Below are 23,635 nucleotides of genomic sequence, written 5' to 3' on the forward strand. Positions count from 1 at the left end.
ATGTGGGGAATATTCAAGATCTTACATCCCACTCTCCTCAAAACAATCTAATAATAATTTGGGAGATTAGAGATTTAGGCAACATGTCTTAATCAAGCCTTCATTTTAGATTTCAATTTCCACATCTGTCAACTGGAAACTTTAAAAAATCTAAGTCATTTACTTCCGAAGCATATAAGGATTAAGAAGAGGATATCAGCAACATAGTTTTGAAGTCAGTGCCATATAAATACCACATTTTGTATTACCATAAAAACATGAAAACCTTCAAAAACACAATGAAATATCTGAATGTTATTGCAATGAGAAAGTGCTATTAAGCTTATAGGATATAGAGCTGAAAGGGACTTAGATTTAATGCCACTGAATGGGGGGAAATGGGTTCAACCAGCAGTAGCACAATTTGTTACTGTTTCAGCTTCTCAAGACTCCCTCAGTCTTTACTTATGGAACCTTTATTACTGTCAGAGGCTGAGAGCTATGCTCCATTCTTTAGAGATGTGTAGAAACATCCAAATTCACTTGTATTGGTGACGTAATAAAGATTCTAAAATCTGACTACCAGACATAGAAGCAGCTTAACCTGCTGTCTACTAGTCTCCAAGGTTGCAATTATACCAAAATTATACAAGCAGCTATTGTCACAACCCCATTATGACATTTCTATGAGGTATTCAATCATAAAATTACATTACCAAATTCAGTTTTTATCTAGTCATTTTACAGCTATTTACCTATTCAATTCATCATCTCCATTTGGAATAACATTTTATCTGGTATTATAACAATAACATGTTGCATAGTGATCTCTAGGCTGTAATTTCAAAGCCTTAAATAAGCTCCTTGAGTTAGATAAACAGTCATATGTCCACATGTTTGGTGTGTCAACTGACACAGTTGCTTAAGGACAAAGAAAGAGTCAATACAAATCTACACTTCAGAAATTCCTTGACACACCTAATATTTTCCCGAGATAATTTAAATGAACTTCAAATACTTAAGAAGCAGATTCATTTTCCTGAAGAGATTTGGATGGCTCTGAATGAAAATATTATCAGGAGAGAAAGAAAGAAACAAAGAAACAAAGAATCAAAGAAAGAAAGAAAGAAAGTCTCTGAAGATTATTGTTTAGATTGAGGAAACTGGGGAAAATCAGAGGCAAATTCTTTCCCTTTCCTCCTCTGTCACATAATTAATCCCATACAACTGGCTAACAACTAACATTCCATTACAACATTTCATGCATTGATGAGACAAACTTGAGTTTATAAAGGGTTCCCCTACCTTCTCCTATTTGTTGACATCATGTGTCCTTGGTAAAATTATCACATAAACAAAACACTCGGCCAACTTGTCCCAACAGTTTGCCTTCCAGAACTACCTTCAGCAATGTTGCCCTTCTTCCCCACCATCTGAACCATGATTCCTTCACAACAATGAACTTTTTATAACCCACTTATTATTGTCATCAGTCATCCAAAGGCTGTTCTTTGGTCACTGTAAAGTTTAGAAAGTGAGTTGATTACGGTTATCAAAGAAAAGCAGAAAAAGAGGAGGCCCAAAGAGATAAACCACATGCCTTCAAACAAAATTGCTGAATGAGCAGATCATTCTCTTCAGGAGAAAGAACTGAGCTGCAGCCCAAATAACCATTAAATCAAAAAGAAAAACATGCATTGGAAGCTGTAACTCAGACTCCTTGAATAAAGGGTAAAACAGATCCCTAGCATATTTTCACTGGGTTCCTAAATTAAACCTTATTTTGAAGGTTTCATTCATCAGATTTAATATTTTATTATGTATTCTAACAAAGAAAAGATCAAAACCTCTGCAAAAGTTTTGTATTTGGGTGTTTTTTTTAATAATATACTGTTAGCATGTCTCTTTGGAATAGTTTTCTTCACTCAGGCCTGGAGATAGCTTCCATAAAGAAATCATTTTCAAAACACTAGTTTTTAAAAGATTAAGAGTTCCACTATCTTCAGTATTTCATGCAATTACTTTGTCTTATGACTTGTTAACAGATGATATAAAGGTAGATTTTTATTTAGAAGGCTGGAGGATATGCACTAGATTTCTAAAAATACAAAACATCAAAAGTATCATATTATCTAAAAACAAAAATTAAACTGCAAAGCTTTTCCACATGGAGTGTCTAGATTTGGTAAGTTTCAAGTCAGTCTGATGGTAACAGCCAAAGATCTGGCTCAAAGAGTGGGTCAGCTTAATTGAATAGATATAAGTACAATATGTTTGTATCCACATGGACCAATCCAAACTTCATCTCTGTTAAACGCCTGCAGTTCTGCCGATTCTGACATTGGGTATTATTCCATTTTGTTTGCCGGAATCCAAGTACTGAACTGAGTGGAAATTCCTCATCCACATGACATAAAAAACATGCCTTCCAAACAATTCTGAGTAAATGTAATTGATTAGTCAATTAGGCACTGCACTGCTAGTTGCTCCAGATTTTAAGCCACTGCCTTAGTTGTCTTATTGATGGGGAATCCTCCACCAGTATATCGAGGGCCCGGTCTGGTGGCTGGATAGGTGCTTTCTATTACGGAAAGGCATTCCTTATTCCTTTAAAAAGGAAAAAAAAAGTTAGTTAATTTATCATCTTTCTTCTTTTGAAAGTTTGATGCTACAAGAGTTTCTTTGGTATAATTATTTATCCATTTTAAATGAACTGATTAAAGCTTCCAGTTTTAGACTAGGTGACTTAAACCTAACTAGGTGACTACTGATAACATTTGGAATACAAAAAAGCTACAATTCAGTGAGCCCTCCTAATGTGAGCCTAAATATGGACAGAGAACTTCATTATAACTATAATGCTGTGAACTTTGCTGGCTCCCAACTTCCAGTGATCCTTCATTCTTATGAAATACTTGCTTATTTTCAAAGGATCAATCAGGTTTTTTTTCCTCTTCACTGAATTATAACCAAATTCATCATGTGTCAACTTTTTAATTTTACAAAAAGTTCCTGAAAAAACTTTCATTTCACATGTACAGAAGTCAGGTATTTACATCAGATCTATACATTCATAAAAGATTAATTTTCTATAAGCACCAAGATACAGCAATTAGTAGTAGAACTTGGTTAAAAAATGAAAAGAGAAAAAGAGACAAATAAGTTCACTAGACAAAACCTAAAGACAGTTTTATCCTAAAAGGAAGGAAGGAAGGAAGGAAGGAAGGAAGGAAGGAAGGAAGGAAGGAAGGAAGGAAGGAAGGAAGGAAGGAAGGAAGGAAAGAAAAGAAAAGAAAAGAAATCTTAAGTTGTCCTAAGGGGCTGTAGAGATCTCCTGTTTGGTGAAGGGGAGCAGGGATGGTGAGGAGAAGAACTTAGGTATGCATAGTCTCTAACATATTATTGTTCCTTTTTCGTCACCAAGTTCCCTTAAATTATAGCTCAGAAGGAAAACATTTCCAAAAACCCCAATTCATAAGATCAGCAAATCCTCTTAGGAATTTTTTAAAAGTAATTCCACTTTGAGAAACACAAATGTATTTCTTTAAGGGACTGCTGAATTGGGGAAAAGTCAGATTGATAACACAAGTATGTCCTAAAGGGGATTTGTGTTGGGAATTAAGGAAGATGGGAAAAGTGACTAAGAAAACTAGTGAGTTAAGAAGAATGAGAAGAGATAAAATTGAGAAGATGAACTGGGGTGGGGGAGAGGGGAGCAAAAAAATAATAGCCTGGAGAGTCAAAAGAGTAAGGAGATATTATTCAAAATCATTCCTTGGGGTGGAAAAGAACTGTAGATCATTAGCTAATCAATCCAGCTGTCTCCTAGCAGAACTGATTTCATTATTATGAAACCATCCTCAATACTGGGCAAAAATCTTTAGCTTTAAATGTCCCCAGAAAGGATGAGTCCCTCACATGACCGGCAACTCATTCAATTGATTATTGCTAAATATATGTCACCCTCCTTTCCACCTCCCCCCCCCATCCCCAGCTAACTTAAATTTCCCCAAAAGAAGAAATGTTAGCATAATACTCTTGGGCTTCATCATAGCTGACTAATATTAATAAGGAAACCCCTTTATAACATATTTTAATGTGCAATTTTGATTCTCTTTAGTCCTTTTTTTCTCTAGTCTAAACACTTTCTAACATCTTAAATCTTGCCTCATCATACATTTTCTTCAAATCTTTTATTTCTCTCTGTAAACTCACCATTCTCAAATGTCTTGTTTTTCTGAAGAATAAACCTCAAAGCAAGTGGAATCACTCAACTAAAGACTATTGATGATTACAGGAAGGCAAAGGATCCCAGTGGAAGACCAGCATGGAAGACTTAAGACAATTAGAGTGGCAGGTCACCATACTCTGGGCCTCTGGTAATGACTGAGAAATCTCAAATAAGAATGGACTAGGTCTCACACTCTGGCAAGTATGAGGGAGAAGTAAGGCCATCATCCCTCAGGTTGAATGGCTCATCTCAGGGAAGTAAATTCATTCATCTTTAAAAGTAATAGATTTGGGTCTATTTAAAAAAATCCAGACAAGCTAGCTGCTGGGCATTAAGTAAATAAAACCACTGACCAAATTGTTCACTTTGAAAAAAGTTAATGGGATTGTTGATTTAGAATTGGAAGGGACTTTAGAGACTATCTAGGCCCATTCCCTCATTTTAGAGATGAAAACCAAGGCCCAAAGAAATGAAGGGAGCTGACCTTTACCAAAGAGTTAGGATGTGGCAAAGGCACAACAGAGGAAACTCCTCTGACTCTGGATCTGGCAATCTTTCCATTGCACAAAGCTGCCTCCTATGGTAGATACAGCATTACCACCCAAACGGTGATCTTCATGCAATTACATTTAGTTGAGGAAAGCATTTAACCGATATCACCTACATTATAGTAATGTTCTGTCCCACTGAGAGAAAGGCATCCAAATTTTTAAAAAGAGATTTTTCAGGGAGGGTTGGATAGATCAGTTAGGCTGCACTTTAATGAGAACACAGGCAAATGCCTCAAAAACATCTGGATCATTTGCTAGCCCATTCAAATCTTCTTACAACTGAAATGTCCAAACTCAAAACCCACCAAGTAATCAGCACAAGCATCATAAGAACAGCTAGCACTTTATATGCTGCTTTAAGGTTTGCAAAACACTTTGCATGTGGAAATATCTGCATTATTTTGACAATGCCATAGAGTCTGAATGGCACTCTAAGTTCACCAATCAAGAGTGAAATCTACTAACCTTAACTTCACTAACCCCAACATCAGGCTAATGATAATAACAAAATAACACCAAGTTACTGAAACATAAGGAAACCCAAAACTGTATTCTTGAAAGAAAACAAGAATTCGGACTCTCCGTAACAAATAGCAAAGTTATTTTGTAGAGGATTGTCAGAGATAGGTGTCCAGAGACATAGTGTTAGTTGAACACTTTGATCCTAAAACTTAAGGAAGGTGGTTAGGGGTCAACAATTGTTGTTGATTCTAAACATAAAAAGCTGCATTGTCATAGCGTACAGGTTAACTAAGGTCCTTAATTAATCCCTGTTTTGCTAACTTGGTCACTAGAAATACTTGGAGTCTTAAATGTGAAAGAGTCTGAGCAAAGCAATCTGACTTTGAATCACACAGGCAAGAAGTTAAAATATCTCATCAGGTATTCTTCAGTCTATCTAGATGTTTACCAATTAGGGGTAGGCATTAGTGGATCAGAGCCCTAGACTAAAATCGGAACGCTTCACCTAGCTTTCAAATTAAGTTTAAGGTGCAACCTTGGAACTGTCGACAATCTGCTCTCTGTGTCTCATTTTAGCCACAGAGGTTCTCTGCTCCCGGTGATATTTTGCACTTTTCTGGATGTTTGCACCGTGTTTTCAGTTATACAAACAGTACAGAACATGAAAATAGAAGGAACATCACAACTCTTACTTTTGATTTTGTTCCTTGTGTTTCTGAGCGAGGTATTTCTTCTTCACATCAAGGAGTTCATTGGCAAGTCTCTCGATTTCATACTTGTACTCCTGGCTCTGTGACTCATACATATTCAATTCTGAAGACAAAACCTAACATCCCAAAGAAAGTGGCAGTAACATTAAGTATAGTTAGATGGCATCCTTTCCTGGATAGAGCTAGACGCTTACCGCAACAATCAGTAGCCCAAAAAGGAAGTCTAAACGGATCACAGCCCAAGTATCTGATAAATGAATACACAATTACGAGTCAATAAATGGACCAGACCTTACTAAGGGTTGAAGTATAAAAAAGAGAGTGACATACCTGAAAACAAAGTATCGTCCTCTAACTTATCATGACTAATGTGAAATAATATTCATTAGGCTAAAAAAAATATATATGGTTTCTTTCTTTTTTTTTTTTTTTGGTTAGGCAATGGGGTTAAGTTACTTGCCCAGAGTCACACAGCTAGTGAATGTTATGTGTCTGAGGCCAGATTTGAACTCAGGTCCTCCTGACTTCAGGGCCAGTGCTCTATCCACTGAGCCACCTAGCTGCCCCCAAAAACATGGTTTCTTAAAATAAAGGACCCTATGTTCTAAGCAGACATGCCAAACACAAGGCCCATGCAGCCTGCAACACTCCTGAGTGGGTCTAAACCAGATTAAAATGTAGTTGAGAAATATTTAACTAAATAAATCAAAATACAATAAAATAGAGATAATATTAATACATGATTTTTCTAAATTGATATGTGCCTGCAGGGATTGTTATGTATGGTTTAGTGGCCCCCATTTCTATCTGAGTTTGATACCACTGTTCTAAAGCATATTCTAAGAATATATGCCAAATATACCCAAAAAGGAGGAGGAATTTTTAAAATTTAAATTTGCTTTGAAAGCTTTTTTTTTTAAGACAATCATGAAAAAATCGCTAAGGAGTTGGACTCCAAAGCTTTTGGGTGAAAAATGATTCCAGAATCATCCTCCTAATCCCCTTGAATCATTACATTGCTAACACTGTAGGTATTCATTTTGCAAGTCTGCAATGGATTATGGTTCATACTGTTGTGTGTCCCTTCCTTGAATTCTCTGGAGCCATTCACAAATTCTCATTTTATCAGGCACAGGGAAACTTACCTCTGATGATACAAAAGGTATAGCATGTGCTTTAAAGACTCACTCACATTGTAAGAAACAGCAACGTGAAATGTGATTGTCTGCTTCAGTAGAATGCGGAAAATAGATGTTTCTATGGTCACCAACAGGCCAAACAAGGTATTTGCTTCCCTGAGACAGTGGTCTATGCATTTCATATATTTCAGTGTTAAAAATCTGCCCCAGTCTCCAAGAGAAGCAGAGATTGCCTTCCCTTCTATTTACGGGGGCTGTGATTTATTCTGTATTTCCATTTCCTTATTCTTTATTTCCAAGATTTGCATGAAAAGAGGATCTTCGCCTCTTAAGTGTTCATCTGCTTCTGAACCCTTTCCCCTTAATTGCAATGGAAATGATTATGACTATGGTGATGCCAACAGAAGAATATGATTTCCAGTTAGGGGAAAAATCTGCCACAACAGATGAACTCTAAGAAACATAGATCCTGTTTTCAACCCATAAATAAAGGATTGGGGAAGAGAATACAGGCAATGAGGCCAAATCAACTGAAATGCTCATTAACATTGACCTCTGAACTTCTTCTGTGAACTTCTATACTTTCTTATATATCAAGGATCTGGACTTTCTGAGCTGAAAGATTAAAAACAGTCCCGAACATTCTATGAGCCACTCAGCACAATGCAGGGCTAATGTATGAGTATCTAAAAGCAATCTTCAGTCTACAGCAATGTTCACTTAACCTGGTGCAACTTTATTGAAAAAAGAAAATGGTAATATTTATTAACTTGTTTGAAAGACTCAAATGTTCGAAAAAATGACCAAGAAATTAACATATGCATAATTCTACTTGTGACTCAGAACACTGTGAGAATCAAAATTTCAAATGCCATTTAGTCCAACCTATAACTGACCCATAATACCCTCTATAACATAGCCAGGCCTTCCCTCCCATTCTTGGAATACTTCTAGTGAGAGGGAACTTGCAACCTCTAGAGATAAATGAATAGCGATAAGTATTTACAACAGTATGTTGTAAATTAATGTTGTAATTAGACATATGTTTAGTCTGACAGTTTTTTTAAGAACAAAAAGTTATAAAATCATATTCTTCAATGAATACTTATAAAATGACATCTGTTTTCCCCACGCAGAGAAGGCTGTTGAACTCATAAATAAGGACTACAATACTAGACTGTAAACTATCTGACTACAAGGGCCACTACATCTAACTTCTCTTCATGTCCCCCGCAGCGTCTAGTGTAGGACCTTGAATATGACAGCAAATCAACAAATATTTGTTATAGACTTATATTTAATATATGCCATTGTTTTGATGGTGTTCATAGCATGTTACAGATGTTTCTCATGAGTCTTTCCTACTGTAAGCAACAATAGCTAAGTATTTAGTAAGATAATGTTCAAAATATAATAGGAAAATCCATATGGTAGTGGTGGGGAGGGGCAAGACTGCAAACAGAAAAATGAATTGTAAATGTAGACTGACATTGCAAAACATGTACAATTCTTGCAATAAGGGAAGAGCTCCAGGGGAACGAGATTTTGGGTGAGACCCAGTTCTTGCTTAATTTAAGCTTAGCTTTCCTTTCCTTACCTATTCATCATATTAAGGGTATAACCTGGAGGACTGTGGGGAACTTGTGCTTTTTGCATATTTTCAAGTGACAGAAGGGAATGATAGAAGCCAGAATACTTGAAAACTGTTCCTGCTAGAATGGTAATCTGGACATTTTCCCATCCTGGTCTGGGAAGGCTGTCTCATTTTGTTGAGCAATTAAACCGAAACATCTTCCCCCCCGCCCATATTTCTAGATCATCCACATAAAGTTCCCTAGGATTCTATGCTCCAAGCCTAGTTCTCTCCTTTTTTGCCCACCTGGCTCTTTCTGGGAATGCGGACCCTTGAACTCAGCCTGAGCATCCAGGAGCTGAGGAGGGAAGCAGTCAGGTCTGCCTCTCCCCTGATTTTCATAGAAGAAAAATGTTACCCTAAGCACGAGATGATGTTCAGAATGACAGCCTCTTATCGAGAAGCGAGGACGTGTCTTCCATGCTCCTGAAAGGCCTCCCTTTTGATAGTAAGTAGTCAGAGCCTTTAACTCACTTTCAGCTGTTTGGTTTTCTCTCTTAGTGTGTGCCTGTATAGCTGTAGTTGCTCAGCGGCTTCAGGCCCAGGCTGTCGTGCCAAGATGTGCTTCAGTTCCACATACAGCTTCTCCTTTTCCTGCAGGAGATATTAGAGAATCATAGAATTTCATGTTAGAAGAGATGTTTGGGATTATCTAGGTCACCTCCTCTTTTTCTGAATGCTTAAACTAAACCCTAGAGAAATTGAATGACTTGCCTATGGTCATTTATTAGCTAATGAGCATCTATGCTGGGATTTATACTCAGGTCTCTTGATTCCAAGACCAGGCTTTTTTTTCAGAAGGGACAAAATTCAGTGATGCTTGTCCTAAATTCTGAGTCTTCTCCCCACTCCATCTTGACACCAAGATGGGGATACTCAGTTTGGCAAACTCCAGACTTCCTTCATTAACCCCTGCTAACTTCCTGGGCCACTTCAATTTCCAAAATATAATGATGATGGGTGGTCTGAGACCGAATTACCCGAAATTTACTTTCAGATCTTTAAATTGAAGGCATTATGTAAAAGATAAAAATTCACTTCCACAGCTTTCCAAACATTAGGTACCATCGCAGAATTGGACAAATACTGATAAAGACAAGTGTTTCCACTCATCAGTTTCTGTATTTATTTCCTTGAGGTAACTACAATTAAAAAAAAAAACATGATAGGTAAAAAAGACTCTCATTAAAAGAGACACCCAGTCAAATGAGAAGCTAATTTTTACCAAGAAGCAAGTATTCCAAGTACTGTCATCAGCTAACCCGGTTTGCCAGAGAACATAAAACAGTCAATAAAAATGTAGCTAAAGGGAAATTCATTAACTGGCAATTGTTATCATTTGTTGTAGTTTCTATCTTCCCCTGATGCATTATGGAAACTTTATTATAAGCACTACAGCTCCATTTACCCAGGAAGTGTGTACATTACTTAAAATCAGTTTCACAGAACAAATCCATTCCAGATACATGCCACCCAGAACCTTCTGGATGAATATATATTAAAAAGTAGTCACATTTCAGAAACAGTCCCAGCAATGGCATGGAAAGAAAACAGGCTATACCAAAGAGGAGAATGACAACAGTAGAATTATGAGCTAGGCATTTTCCTGTACTGTAACAGCACCCTCTCTTTCACCTTCCAAAAGGTTCTTCACAGTAAGTGTCAGTGGCAAACAATGAGAATAATATCAAGAGGTGAGTTCATTTTATGTAACTACTTAAAGCTTACATTGCAGAGAAAAAAAAATCTTCCCGACATAGCCTGTAGATTCCACTTAAACAGGTAAGGAATGGGGGAGAAACCCAGTTAACTGTTTTTGTGCCTCTCATCTGTCTCACTTCCTGTGGCATATGAAGTAGTTGGGACTGAAATTAAAGGATCTCACAGTAGGGGGAAGAGACTAATCTTGTTTGTTCAAATATAATCTTGAACTGATTGTACTAACTTCTTCCCATGAGCTCAGAATACATCGCAGAGGCTAATGCTTCAATGGCCCTATGATAGGGAAGCCAAGTGAACATTCACTAACACTCAATAAACATATACTCTATGCTTACTGTGTGCAGAAAATGGTGCAAAGTGGTAAGGGAGAGACAATGTTTAAATAAAACGTAGTCTCTGTAAATAAGGCTTAGCTTGGTAGTTTAGTAGATACAGTAGTAGACTCATTGAGGAAAAACCTGGGTCTGAATCCTATCTTAGATACATTACTAGCTTTGTGATCTTGGACAAATCACTTTGAGCCTCAGTTTCCTCATCTGTAAAACTGGGAAAATAAGACTTGTTGTACCTACTTCCCCACAGGGCAGGTAGGTGGCATGGTGGATAGAGTGCCAGGCCTGGAGCCAGGAAGATCTGAGTTCAAATATAGCCTCAGACACTTTACTTACTGTGTGACCCTGGGCAAGTCAAGACCTCTGTTTGCCTTAGTTTCCTCAACTGTAAAATGGGGACCCTGGAGAAGGAAATGGCAAACCACTCCAGTATCAAGAAAACCCCAAATGGGGTTACAAAGAGTCAGACACAACTGGAAAAAACAACAACAATAACAACAACAAAATGACTGAACAGCAACCTACCTCCCAAGATTGTTGTGAGGCTCAAATGAGAAAATGAATATAAAGCATTTTGCAAATTTCAAAGTGGTACATAAATGTCTGCTATTGTTACCATCACCAAAGCTAGAGGGGAGATGACAAAAACAGATTATTATAATACACATTATTACATGAAGATGGATTGGGGAATTTCAAAACAAAGAGCTCCAAGTGCTCTGAAGGGGTGAGTTGATGGCAACCATGGGGATCTGAAAGGCTTTGTGAAGGAGCTGAATTGTGTTAATCTTTAAAGGAAAGTTTAAATGTCACTAGATGAAGAGTAGGAAGAAGAAAGAGGAGATTATAAGCCTAGAAAACAACCTAAGAAAGGCACAAAAGGGAAAGAGCATTCCCTTTTCAGGGAGGAGAGTGTGTTCTGAAGCCTGTCAAGTTTGAGGTGCTAATGGGCCATCCAAAAAGAGAGGTACTGGAGGCAGCTGAAGATGAAGGTTTAGAGCTCAGGAGAGAGGTCAGAATTAGAAGAAGAAGAGTGCTCTACATAGGGGGTGAATGAAATTCAAAAAGGAGGTAAAGAGAAACAAAAAATGAGGGTAAGGTCATTGAGCAACGGCCTTGGGGCAGAAAAAGATCAGCTTATCTGGACCTTGGTGAGATTCTCTGCCAAAAACAAAGCAGCTATTAAATTCTTGGCTCGCCATAAGGATAATTTCATTCTTCGAAAGGTGGAGGGTTCGACAAGGAATTCTGCTATTCTAAGACTTGATTCTCACTTGTAAGAAAAAAAACTGGTTGCTAAAGGAATAATGATGATAACTTTGAGAAGCAACTTCTCCATCTTAAAATTCATGATGAAGAGAGGAAAGTTGAGGACCATCTACTATGCACCATGGATGCTGAGAATATGTTTAAAGGAGTTTGGAGAAGTAATAAGTAGCATGCCGGGGCCTAAATTCTGGAGAGGAAATGAGCCAAGGGAAGGATGGGAAGTTCTCAAGAACAAAATGGCAAAGGAACAAACTGAAACAATTATAGTAAGCAAAAACAAAATGGGGAGGGAGGTTGTTTTTTTTTTAATATATCAATATAAAAGCACAGAGAATTCAGACCAACTAATATTTTTAAGAGGTATCTACAGAAGATGGAAGCAAAGGCAGGTAATAGAAGATAAATACAAAAGAGAGGCACGATGCTGTAAGAAGAACATGAGGAACACTAGAGCCCCAAATAATGAGAAGTTCACAAGGAATGAGGAAGTAAACAGAAGAAGCTAAAAGCCTCCATTTTAATGAGGACACCCAGCCAGCTATGTCTTCTTCATTCTTCTCCAGGATGAAATCCTAACTCTCCTCTAGCGATTTCTCTACAGTTTCCCGTACTTTCATCTCTGCCCTCCATCCACGTTCCTTTTATATACTGTATTCCCCGTCAGGATGTAAATTCTTTGAAGGAAGACATTGTCTTTCTGCTTGTATTTGTATTCCCAGCACTTAGCACAGTGCCTGGCACATAGTGCTAAAGAAAATCTTGTTGACTAGACTTGACTTCTAAACCATGTTGGGACGATCAAAGAAAAGAATAAAACTGCTGCTCTGGCAGATGGAGCAAAGATAAGGGTCAATTAAGAGTAGGCAGAACTATTCAACTCTGTTTTGCCTTCTATTTCTCTGGCAAGGAGAAGGATCTTTGGATTTGCAAGGATAGATATAAAAACTCAAGCAAAGTAGGAAGGTGGTATGAGAGTTCCTAGCTGCCCTCATTGAATTCATGTCAACAGACTTGTAAGAACTGACAGCTGTTACTGCTCAAGTCAAATGAGCCATATTCACCTTCCAAATTACCCTACACTGAACATAAATAACATTTCAATCTCACAATGGAGTGGGCCCTCCAAATGTTTCCTAAAAAAGTAGAACAATTTTCACGTGCAGAAGAAGTTTCCCCTAATTTGTTCCCAAGTCCTAATCTAGGATTTTCTAGAAAAAAAACAAATAGTAGAACTACCTGGATGCTTCAAACAGAAAAACTCAATCTAGACTCTCAGAACTAGAAGGGTCCTGGGAGGCCACCTGATCCGATCTCTACTTAACCCAGAATCCCTTTCTACACTGGACCTGAGAGGCAGTCATCAAACTTGATTGAAGACCTCCAATGACAGAGAATCCACTTTTTCTAAGTAGCCCATTCTACTTTGAGACAGCTCTCATTGTTAGAAAGTATTTCCTTATATCACATTTAAATTAACCTCTCTGAAACATCTACTCTTTCCTTACTTTCAACCTCTAGAGCAAAGCAGAACAATTCCAGTCTTGAACACAACAGTCCTTCAGATATTTAAAGACAACTCTCACAATCCCTCCAGCTAGGTGGCCAAGTGAAAAGAGCTCTGGGCTTAGAGTCGGGAAAATCCACGTTCAAATCTAGTCTCATATACTAACTGCCTCACGTCACTTAACCTCTCTTTGCCTCAGTTTCCTCAGATCTAAAATGGGGATGGCAATAACAGCATTTACTTCACCGGGTTGTTGTGGGGACCAAATGAAGTCATATTTGTAAAACACTTAGCCCAGTGCTTAGTACATAGTACATGTTGTTGTTCTGTTGCTTTTGGTCATTTCTGACTCTTCATGTCCCCATTTGGGGTTTTCTTGGCAAAGATACTAGAGTGGTTTGCCCATTTCTTTCTCCAGCTCATTTTACAGATGCAGAAACTGAGGCAAACAGGGTTAAGTGACTTGCTCAGGGTCACAGAACTAGTAAGTGTCTGAGACAAGATTTATACTCAAGATAAGTCTTCCTGACTCCAGGCCCAGCACTCTATCTACTGTACTACCTAATTGTTCAATGCTTATTCCCACCTCATAAGTCTTTTCTTCTCTAGTTAAAGACCCCCAGCCTCTTTATTCAAATTTCATGTGAACACAAGGCATTTCACTCCAGCTTACCAATGACCTCCCTAAGCTGTGGTGCTCAGAAATGTGCAGAATGTTCCAGCTGTGGTCTGACCAGGAAGAGGACAATGGAAATATAGCCACCCACCACACATACATGCACACACATACACACACAGACACCTCCAGTCCTGTACTCTTTACCTTTTTTAATTTAGTATAAGATTACTAGCTTTCTTGACTGCCATATTAATCCTATAGTTTCCTTAAGTCCCCAGATCTTTTTCAGAAGAATTGTTGCCTAGCCAAGCTGCCCCCTTCTTGTCCTTGTGGATCTGATTCTTGGAATCCAAGTGTAAAATTTTACATTTGTTTCCCTCACATTTCATCTTATTAGGTTTTTCCCAATGTTCTAGCCTTTTGAGATCTATTTGAACCTTTATATTATCATATAATGTATTGGCTATCCATCCCAGCTTCATGTTATCTGGGAATTTGATGTCTGCTCTCTATGCTTCTATTCAAGTCATTGATAAAACTATTAAATAGCACAGGGCAAAGCACATATCCCTGGGGTATTCCACTAGAGACCTCTTTCCAAGTTGATATCAAGCCATTAATGATTCCTCTTTTTGGTCCAACCACCCACAGGATGTGACTCCGAAGGTACAATCTGTACTAATTTCAAGCCCACAACTCCCTCAGGGAGTTAGATGTTCCAAGAAAGATGATGGAAGGGAAACCAAATAATAGTTTACGGTCTGAGACAATGAAATGCATGAAGAAAAGTGGAAAAGAGAATTCTGGAAGTAGAGAGTCCTTTATCAAATTTCTCCTTGTATCAGTTCAAGTATATTCTTAAAGAAGAACATCTTCCTAATAAAAAGCCCTAGCAAAGCCTGGTCAGCATTAACATGCTGGCCCTGAGTGTGACACAGATTTATATTTGAGGAGAGTAGGCTAGTAATTTGGATAAATATGGAGTAGTTGATGGATTGAAGGTCTTATGTACAATTGTTTTCCAATTTATTTCTCTCCTAACCCTCTACAAGGGCCAACCAAGCTCTTCAAACATTGTGCAATGGTGTGTATAATAACCCCATTTAGAGACAAAGCGTGCAATTCTATTATAAAGAGAATCTATCTTATGCAACAGAGACTCATTAGCTGTCCAATGTATATTGTCTCCATAAGTCGGCACTGGCAGAACCAGCTGCCTTGTAATGCATATCCTGTCCTTCTTCATTAAGCAGAGTTCATCTTTTTTTAAACCTAGTCAATTAATTTGTCACTGGGTTGGAAGCACCATATGTCAATGAAAAAATCTCAGAAAAATCATAAATACTATATTTTTTCCTCACTAACAAAAGACTATTTTCTTTGGGCTAGCATCTATGAATTGATTGTTTTCACTGTTGATTCACAAGGAATATTAATATTACTTTGGCTCACACCTCATTCTTCAAATGATTTTATGAATAGATACTACTAGAAAAAAATAAAGTTAGACACTAACATCAATACTGGAGGTCTCTGGGTCCAGCTTAAAATTTTTATGATCCTATGATCCTAGTTTAGTTCATTGTATGGAAGTGTTTTTGCAAACACTAAGTATGTTATCTTCATCCTCAGTAATTAAGTTCTCTTCCCAGGGATCCCCATTCTCCTTGTCAGAGAATTTGTTAGACATGATTATAAGATTCCTTTTCTGGAGACTCTCCATGGAATGATGTCAGATGACAGTTTAGCACACTGTCAATACTGGCCAAATGCAGTGGTGAAAAATTAATTACATTATTAGCCCCAAATAATACTGTCATTACATGGTGCCGTTCTCGAACCACAAGGGAAACTGCAGAGTTAAGTATCACATAGATTTCAGCTATTCATGTTTTATCTACCTAAAATTTCAAAACCCGCCTTCAGAACAGTCTGTGCAAATAAAAGTTATAACCATTCTGGGAACAATCCAGAGCAAGAACTTGGGTTGCTCATAGGTCTCCTTTTAAGCCAAACCATAGTAACATATTAAATTCTCTATCTGTTGACTCTATGTTTTTTTCATTTGCTTCTTAATCTGTAAGGAGAAGCTAGTTCACATTCAACATACACCTTACCCCTCTGTTTCCCCAGCTCACTCACTCTGTGCAGTAACTGACTAAGAGGAACTAATTTATTCTATTTTAGTCCAAATCTGTGACAAATGCCAATGCATTGATTCTGCTCAAGCCCACAGTCATCCATTTGTTCAAAATAAAAGTTGGTGTAATCACCACAGCCAAGTCAGGTGAAATGAATAATGTCTTTCCTGCTCAAAGCTTATCAATCTACCTAAAGTCTCTGGGTCAATGATCCCCTTGTAAAATGTTGGGTACCATCCCCTCTTAGGGAATGAGGGACCATCTACACTTCCTCTTTACCTGATGAAATCAATGTAATATGAAAAAGATAGGATGTAAGAAAAAATTGTATTTCCTGAAAGAACATTACACAGAATCTGAGACATACGTAGAAATTCTGTGCTAATAGAATCCAACAAATAAGTAGAGGGCATAGAATAATGCAAGCAACTACTAGGGAAGGTAGTGCAATGGTGGAGGAACACCCAGGCATCTGTATAGAAGAGGATCATCAAGCTGGGATCCAGGCAGCTACAAATGGGGTAATAATCTCAAATGTTCCAACATGGCTACGACCCTGCACTATTTCAAATTTCAAGAAAATGTCTTTCCAATTGGAAAATTCCAGTTGGAGTCATTTATATTATTATCTTTCCAGTCTCCTGAAACAGATTATAAACTCCTAAAAAAGGGGCTAAGTGTTACGCTTCTTTATAATCCTTGTGCCTAAAACAATGGCCTGCACAAAGGCATTCCACAAATTGTTGTTGATTATAACATTTTATCATGAATCTGTATTTGTCAAATATTAGGGTTATAGAATCATACATTTAGCATTGGGTGGGACTTTGTCATCTAGTCTAACCCTTTTATCTTATAGATGAGAAAAAGCTGAGGTCCAAAGACAGTAAGTAACTTTCCCAGGTCACACAGCTATTAAATGGCAAGCTAGTATTAGAATCCAGTCCCTAACTCCAAATCTAGGACTCTTTCTACTATAGCAGTATAATTACAAATCAATTAGTATTGAGAAATCATATTCCAATTAGAAAGTTAGAAATTTCCATCAATTAACAAAATTGGTAGAGTTCTCCATAGTGTACAAGTTGCTATAATCACATAACTCTGAGCTGAAAATGTTCATAGACCATAGATTATAGGCCTTAGTACTTAGTTCAGAGACTGCTTAAAGTAATCTGTGATCTCTTTGATTTGGAAGTTTCCTCTAATAAACTAGATCCCTGCCTTTCCTGTGTGGTTCCTGTTTGCAACAGGGGATCCTCTTCATGATCCTGCATTATCCCATGAGCCTTAGTACTCAACCTAATCATCACCCTCTGCCCCTCTGATTAGAGGATGGAGTCTTGAAGTCCAAAACCTACCTGTAAGGAGGGAGTTTCCCTCAGACATCTTATTTCTCACCTTGCTGCACTACTCTGGGACTTCTTTCGCTTATCTACCAGTCCCCATGTTGGGTATCTTTCCATTTCAAGTCTTGCAAGGTCCTTGAGAAGAGGGACTTTTTTTTTTCATGTTTGTATTCCCAGAACTTAGCATAGTACTTGGCACATAGTAGATGCTTAAAAAATGTTTATTGACGTATATTGACCCAATATGTTGGAGTCTTTCCTTACTTTCTCTTGATATTGTAAGTGTACCAATGGAGCACTTGGGCGGTCCACTTTCCAGCCCTATCCCTCACCACATGACCAACCCATATCATCTTATCATACAATTCTTTGATGACATATTTCGTTCCTAGTTTTTAAAATTCCTCCTTGGTTATATGTTGCAGTCTGATCATACTTACCATACTCTTCTCTGTTACATTCTAGGTGATGCTTACTTTTACTTCTTCGGAAAATGCTGTATTCCAAGTCTTCTTGCAATAGAGCAACAAAAGTAGAATTCAGTATATTAAAAGATGGGCCTTTGCTATCAGGAGAAGTTTGGAATCATTTAAGGAGCTCTGTCCTTGTTCAGTCATTTCATTTGTGTCCAACTCTTCATGACCCTTTTTGGGGTTTTCTTGGCAAAGATATTGGAGTGGTTTGCCATTTCCTTCTCCAGCTCATTCGAAGATGACAAAACTGAGGCAAAAATGGTTAAGTGACTTGCCCAGGGTCACACAGCTACTAAGTATTTGAAGCCAGATTTGAACTCAAAAAGATGAATCTTCATATCTTCAGGCCCAGCACTCGGTGTACTATGGCACCACCTAGCACCTTAAATGATCTCTGCAATTTCATAAAAGAAAATCCTGTCCACTCTTTCTCACGAGTTCAACTATGGGCCCACTTTGCTGTCCTTCTGTACTGTCTATCCCAGATATACATACTGTTGTACATGTTCTATAAGGTATCCATGTAGACGCATGTTATAACATGTGCAATAGACATTATTGGACATTTGGTCTTTCCTGTGTGGTTGGTTAGAACAAACTCTTTTGGTTACAGGACTCTTCCAGGAGGCTTTGCAACATTCTGAGGTTTAATGCAATCAGTACAACATCAACCACAAACATGAGCATCTAGAGAACCTCACTGTCCACAGGAAATCAATTCCTCTTCAACTGGGACTCTGAACTGAATATCCTCCATTATAGTGAGGAATACCTTTAGCAAGTATGTATCTTCCTCTATTGCATGTTGACTGATGTGTAAGATTGGAGGTCATTGAACAGGATGGTTGCTGTTGCTATTGAGTTCAAGGAATATTGAATAAGTTTGGTGTACTTTGATTGGAAAATACTTTTTGGAGATTTTGTTGAAATTTGGAGATATTTTGTTGGAAAAGAGCCTGTAAGGTGACATTTTACTCTCCTGAATCAAATGCTTTTTCATACTCAATAAAAAGCAAGTACAATAGGAAATTCAATTCTCTACATCTTTTGGTCCTATACTTAGTCCAATTTGTCTTTCCCCACCTTTGTATTCCTTAGTGCCATCCTACCTCTCCTATAAGCACATTTAGGGCTGTGATGTTAAGGACCACTATCCTTGATGTGCAAAAAGTTTGTCATGGTAACTCTTATAAACCTTATCTATTTTTTCCTGCTTGTTCTCTTCATTGTATCTCCATCCTTACATTTCCTTAGGGTATCTTAGTTGGATGTCTTAAAAAAGTTTTCTTTAAACTAGTTTTAGCCTCCACTACTTGCTTCTCTCTGCTCTATTAGATGATGCTGTTCACAACTGTCCATCTTTCTTTGTAAGATTTTACAAAAAAGTATATATCTTAATCTTGGGTTGTCTTGGGCAGCCATCTTTCCCCTTCTGGAAATTAAGTCAAATGTTTGCTGACTAAGGTGTTTGCTGGACTCTTTTGGTCTCCATGTCACGACAATCAATTTCCAATTATTAAACTTCTGTATAAAATATTATAATTGGGGTTGATATCATTTCTATTTTCAATTTTCCATCTGGGTATTATCCTGGCAACAGACCAAGGTCATTTTCTGAGGACCACCCTAGCTAAGTATAAAAAGGGTCATCATTTTGCATGGTGATAGATGTTTTTGCCATAGTAACCCATAAAAAATAAATGTTAAATGGTCCTCAATACAATGCCATCCCCTTTCATTTCCGCAGTGACAGTGGCAAAGTGATAGTAAAGGGGATAGGGGCCTAAGAATCAGTTTTTAGATTGTCTGTAAATTTTAATTTGATGCTTGCTACTCTGTGAGATCTGTGTTCAATGACCAACAAGTGGACATATTGCTTAAGGAGCTGAAGCATATCAATTGACATTCTTCCTGTAAATGAAATCAAAATAGGAAAATTACAGCTGAATGGAAGGATGGCTCCTTGGAGAGGCAAAGAAAAGAGTTGGCAGAGTAGGTTTTACCATACACCTAAAGGTGACAAGGAGCATTATTTCATGAAATTTTTAGTCATCACAATACTGAGGTGTAACCCTGAGGCTCAAGCCCAGGCATTGGAAGAAGATTTTTCTTATTAGTAAAGAGAATGATTATTTGTAACTTTGTGCCTGTGTGAGGGGTAGAGTTGGCAAGAAATTAGAAGAGGAGAGATTCTTTCTCTGGCTTCTAGTTTTGAGAGAGGACAGACATGGTTCCAGACTCTTATCCAGGGAAAGGCCTTTAAAGGGTGAGAAAGACTCTGGGAAGAAGCCAACATGTAGAGAAGTCCGTGCCTCTAACATATCCGTATTTCGAGCTTGCCGCACTAGAAACTTAGGGCAATTTTCCCTTGGGACTCTCTTGGTTGAGCTGAAATATCTCACTCCCAGGAAGAGAGCTCATTCATGGTATATTGTCTAGTATATTCTAAACTTTTATGATTTCTGTTTGCTATCTGCTTGGATAAATGGATGTATTCACTATTCACTATTCTTTATGTAACTAGCACTCAGTGGGAAGGCAGACAAGCCTTTGGATATAGCTTGGAATACTCCTTTGCTATTATGGGTAAGCGACCAGAAAAAGCATCTTAAAGCTACAAATTATTTCCCCTAGACTAACAATAATTTGAGGGGCAAATGGATATAGTTCTAGTCCAATATCCCCACTCTGAGGAAGGCAGAGTGAGCCAGTATTGTGGCCCAGTCTCCTGCTTCCCTCCTGGCAGGAGTGAAAGAATCACTGGGAAAGGGATGAATGAAATTCTAGAGATATCTATTCATGCCTCCCTGCAAGCCAAATTTAGGCAGACTCAAGTACACACACACACACATAATCTACAAGGGCAGCATATACAAGTTATAGATGGAAATAACTTCAGCTTATACACCAGAATTGGTTGCTAGGGATAAAGTAGTAGAGAAAGTCTATGAAGAACTTAATAATTCCCTCTAAATTAAATTAACACATTCTGATACTTGGTGACTTCCTTCAATGCAAAGGTAGAAATAAGTAAGAATAAAGAAAACTATGTGGGAAAGCATCATTTAGTAGAAGGAATAAGAGAGGATAAAGACTTGCTGACTATACAAAAACCTCATGGCTGCATATCATGAAGACTTTCTTAAAGAAAATAATTGGTAGGCACTGGTTATGGTGGGCACCAGGTAAGAGATAAATGATAAGAGATTGAACCTGTGATTTCATTGTTATAGGGAATTCCCAATAAGGAAATTTCTATCAATGCAAGATGGTGCCTTCTCTGCAATTTATAATCTTAGAGGGCTGCCTAGAGTCCTAAGAGGTTAAATAACTTGGCCAGCCTCACAGAGCAAGTATGGACTTGAGTACAGGTAAACCTGATTCTGAGGCCAAGTCTCTATCCATTATTCTCAGCTGCCTCTTTAACAGACACGAAAAGATTTGTTATATTGATAGAAGAATTATCTCTGAATCAGCTGCCTGAGCTACAATGAGACCATAGAGTTATTAGAGTTAAGATCAGAATTAGTAAAAAGGAAAAAGAATAATGAGAAAAAGATATTGCACAAAAGTGGAACTCAATCATGAACTATTTAAACAAGTAGTTAGTAATCAAAAATGTGAAATGAACAGCAAAATCCAGAGCTTACTGAGTTTATATCTCAAAACTAAATCGTAGAATCTCAGAGCTGAAAGGGACCTCCCTTAAAAGGGAACTGACAATGTCAAAGGACATCTCATTCAAACCATATCTGAAAAATAGTATCTTCTAAAACATGTCCAACAAGTGTCCACTGCAATCATTCCAATGAGTAGAACCTATGACTTCTCTTTCAATGTGGCCTATTCCACTTGGGGACAGCTCTGATTGTTAAGAAGTTCTTCTTTACACCTGACATCCAAGGCAGAATCTGCCTCCCTACAGTTGCCACTATTGTTGCTCTTACTTGTGCCCTTTGGGACGAAGTAGATCTTGACAGCCCTTTCAAATGTTCACAAACAACTTTCACAAGCCCCCATGTCTTCTCTTCACTCCAATAAACATCTTAAATGTTCCTTCACTCAATCCTCCTGTTGCATGGCTTCTAGTCCTCTCACTCTCTCCTCTACATAATCTAGCTTGAAAAAAAATGAATTTTCTCACATGATCCAACATTGCACAAAAGTGCATGAAGTCTAAAAACCAAAAGAAAAGCAAAAGGGGAGCTATGAGACCTAAATATAGCCACAATTTGTAAATATTGACTATTTCTTTAGACTTCGTATGAATGTAACAGAGAGATTCCAAAGGTGCAGAAACACAGCACAAACTTTTAATATAATTTTCATAGGACTAGTAGGGTTCATGCAATTCCTTAGAATAGGGATTGATAGGGCCTGACAGGTCTTTTTCTACAGTAAGCTTAGGAATGCTTTTTTTACATTTTAAATAGTTTTATTATATTTTAAAATGTGGACCAAAAAAATTTCTTAGTTCATGGACTGTACAAAAAAAAGTTTCCAAGATGGATTTGGCCCTTCGGCCTTAGAGTTTGCTGACTCTTGCTTTAGAACATGAACTCAGTTCTAAGTCCTATGAGCTATGAAAAAACATACTTGAAAATATGCTCTACTGAAGCAAAACAGACAAAAAACCAGGCCCTCTTTTGTCCATCCTTTGAAACAGCCTACATCTGACCTCTGAGAAGCAGAAAGGGAGGAGGAAAGAAAGCAAAATGTGTCAGGATTTTTTATTCATAAACTTCTGCCCTTGGTTAAACACCAGGAAAAGTGAAAAATCATCCTGTAACAAGAAAGACGGCTAGTTTGATCAACAGTTCAAAAATGACTTCTCTCCCTCAGCCAAACTGGGTTCTCCTTTAAATTCCCTGCTGTACCTACCAGCCAGTGACAACCTAGCTTATTTATATACTCTTGAAAAACAGGTCAGGAAATTGTTTATTGTACTGGCTTCATCTCTTAGTTATAAATGCTTGTTGAAGCTTTTATGGTTTTGGTTGTTGTTGCCTTTTTTTTTTTGCTTTATTTGCTTTGTAAATGAATGCAAATTAATTGTGCCTGGAAATTCCACATGTATTTACATGTATATATTGATATATTTAGGTGAGTGTTAAGATGTAACAGCATCTTTCCAAAACTCATCCTCTAGCTAAAATGAATGTGTCAACTAACTAATCAGATGCTTCTGCATACATAAATACATAGCTCTTTGCTAGAAAAGCCTTAATGCAATATTTTTTTTACTCTTTCTGCTTGGTTCCAATCAACCCCTCCCACTCTCTTTAACAAAAGAACAAAGCCAATTTAAGATTTTGAGCAAAATTGCTTCCCTCACTATACAAAGACAAGCCCAGAAATACTACCTAATCTGGCTGAAAATGCTTATTTTAATTAGTAGGAAAATAAATTTGAAGCTCTGTAAACCTACTGCAGTTCTAGCTTGTATTAGAAAATAAAAAAAAAATCATGGCTAATACCTTAGGGCTTTCTTGTTTATTGGCATTATAACCAAAATGTCAGC

General features: G+C 37.6%; 1 protein-coding gene across 1 annotated transcript in view; it reads right to left on the minus strand.

Moving 5' to 3' along the window:
* Positions 1–2,023: 2,023 nt before the first annotated feature.
* Positions 2,024–23,635, minus strand: part of CFAP58 (cilia and flagella associated protein 58) — a 124,288-nt gene continuing 102,676 nt past the window's right edge. Inside the window, exons 16-18 of the mRNA XM_020987976.1 lie at positions 9,180–9,299; positions 5,916–6,049; positions 2,024–2,586 (exon numbers count right to left, since the gene is read on the minus strand). Coding sequence (XP_020843635.1) covers positions 2,475–2,586; positions 5,916–6,049; positions 9,180–9,299 — 366 coding nt within the window. The 3' untranslated portion in view covers positions 2,024–2,474. The remainder of the gene's footprint in view (positions 2,587–5,915; positions 6,050–9,179; positions 9,300–23,635) is intronic.

This window comes from Phascolarctos cinereus, unplaced genomic scaffold (genome assembly GCF_003287225.1).
Source record: "Phascolarctos cinereus isolate Bilbo 61053 unplaced genomic scaffold, phaCin_HiC Scaffold_3;HRSCAF=262, whole genome shotgun sequence".
NCBI lineage: Eukaryota > Metazoa > Chordata > Mammalia > Diprotodontia > Phascolarctidae > Phascolarctos > Phascolarctos cinereus.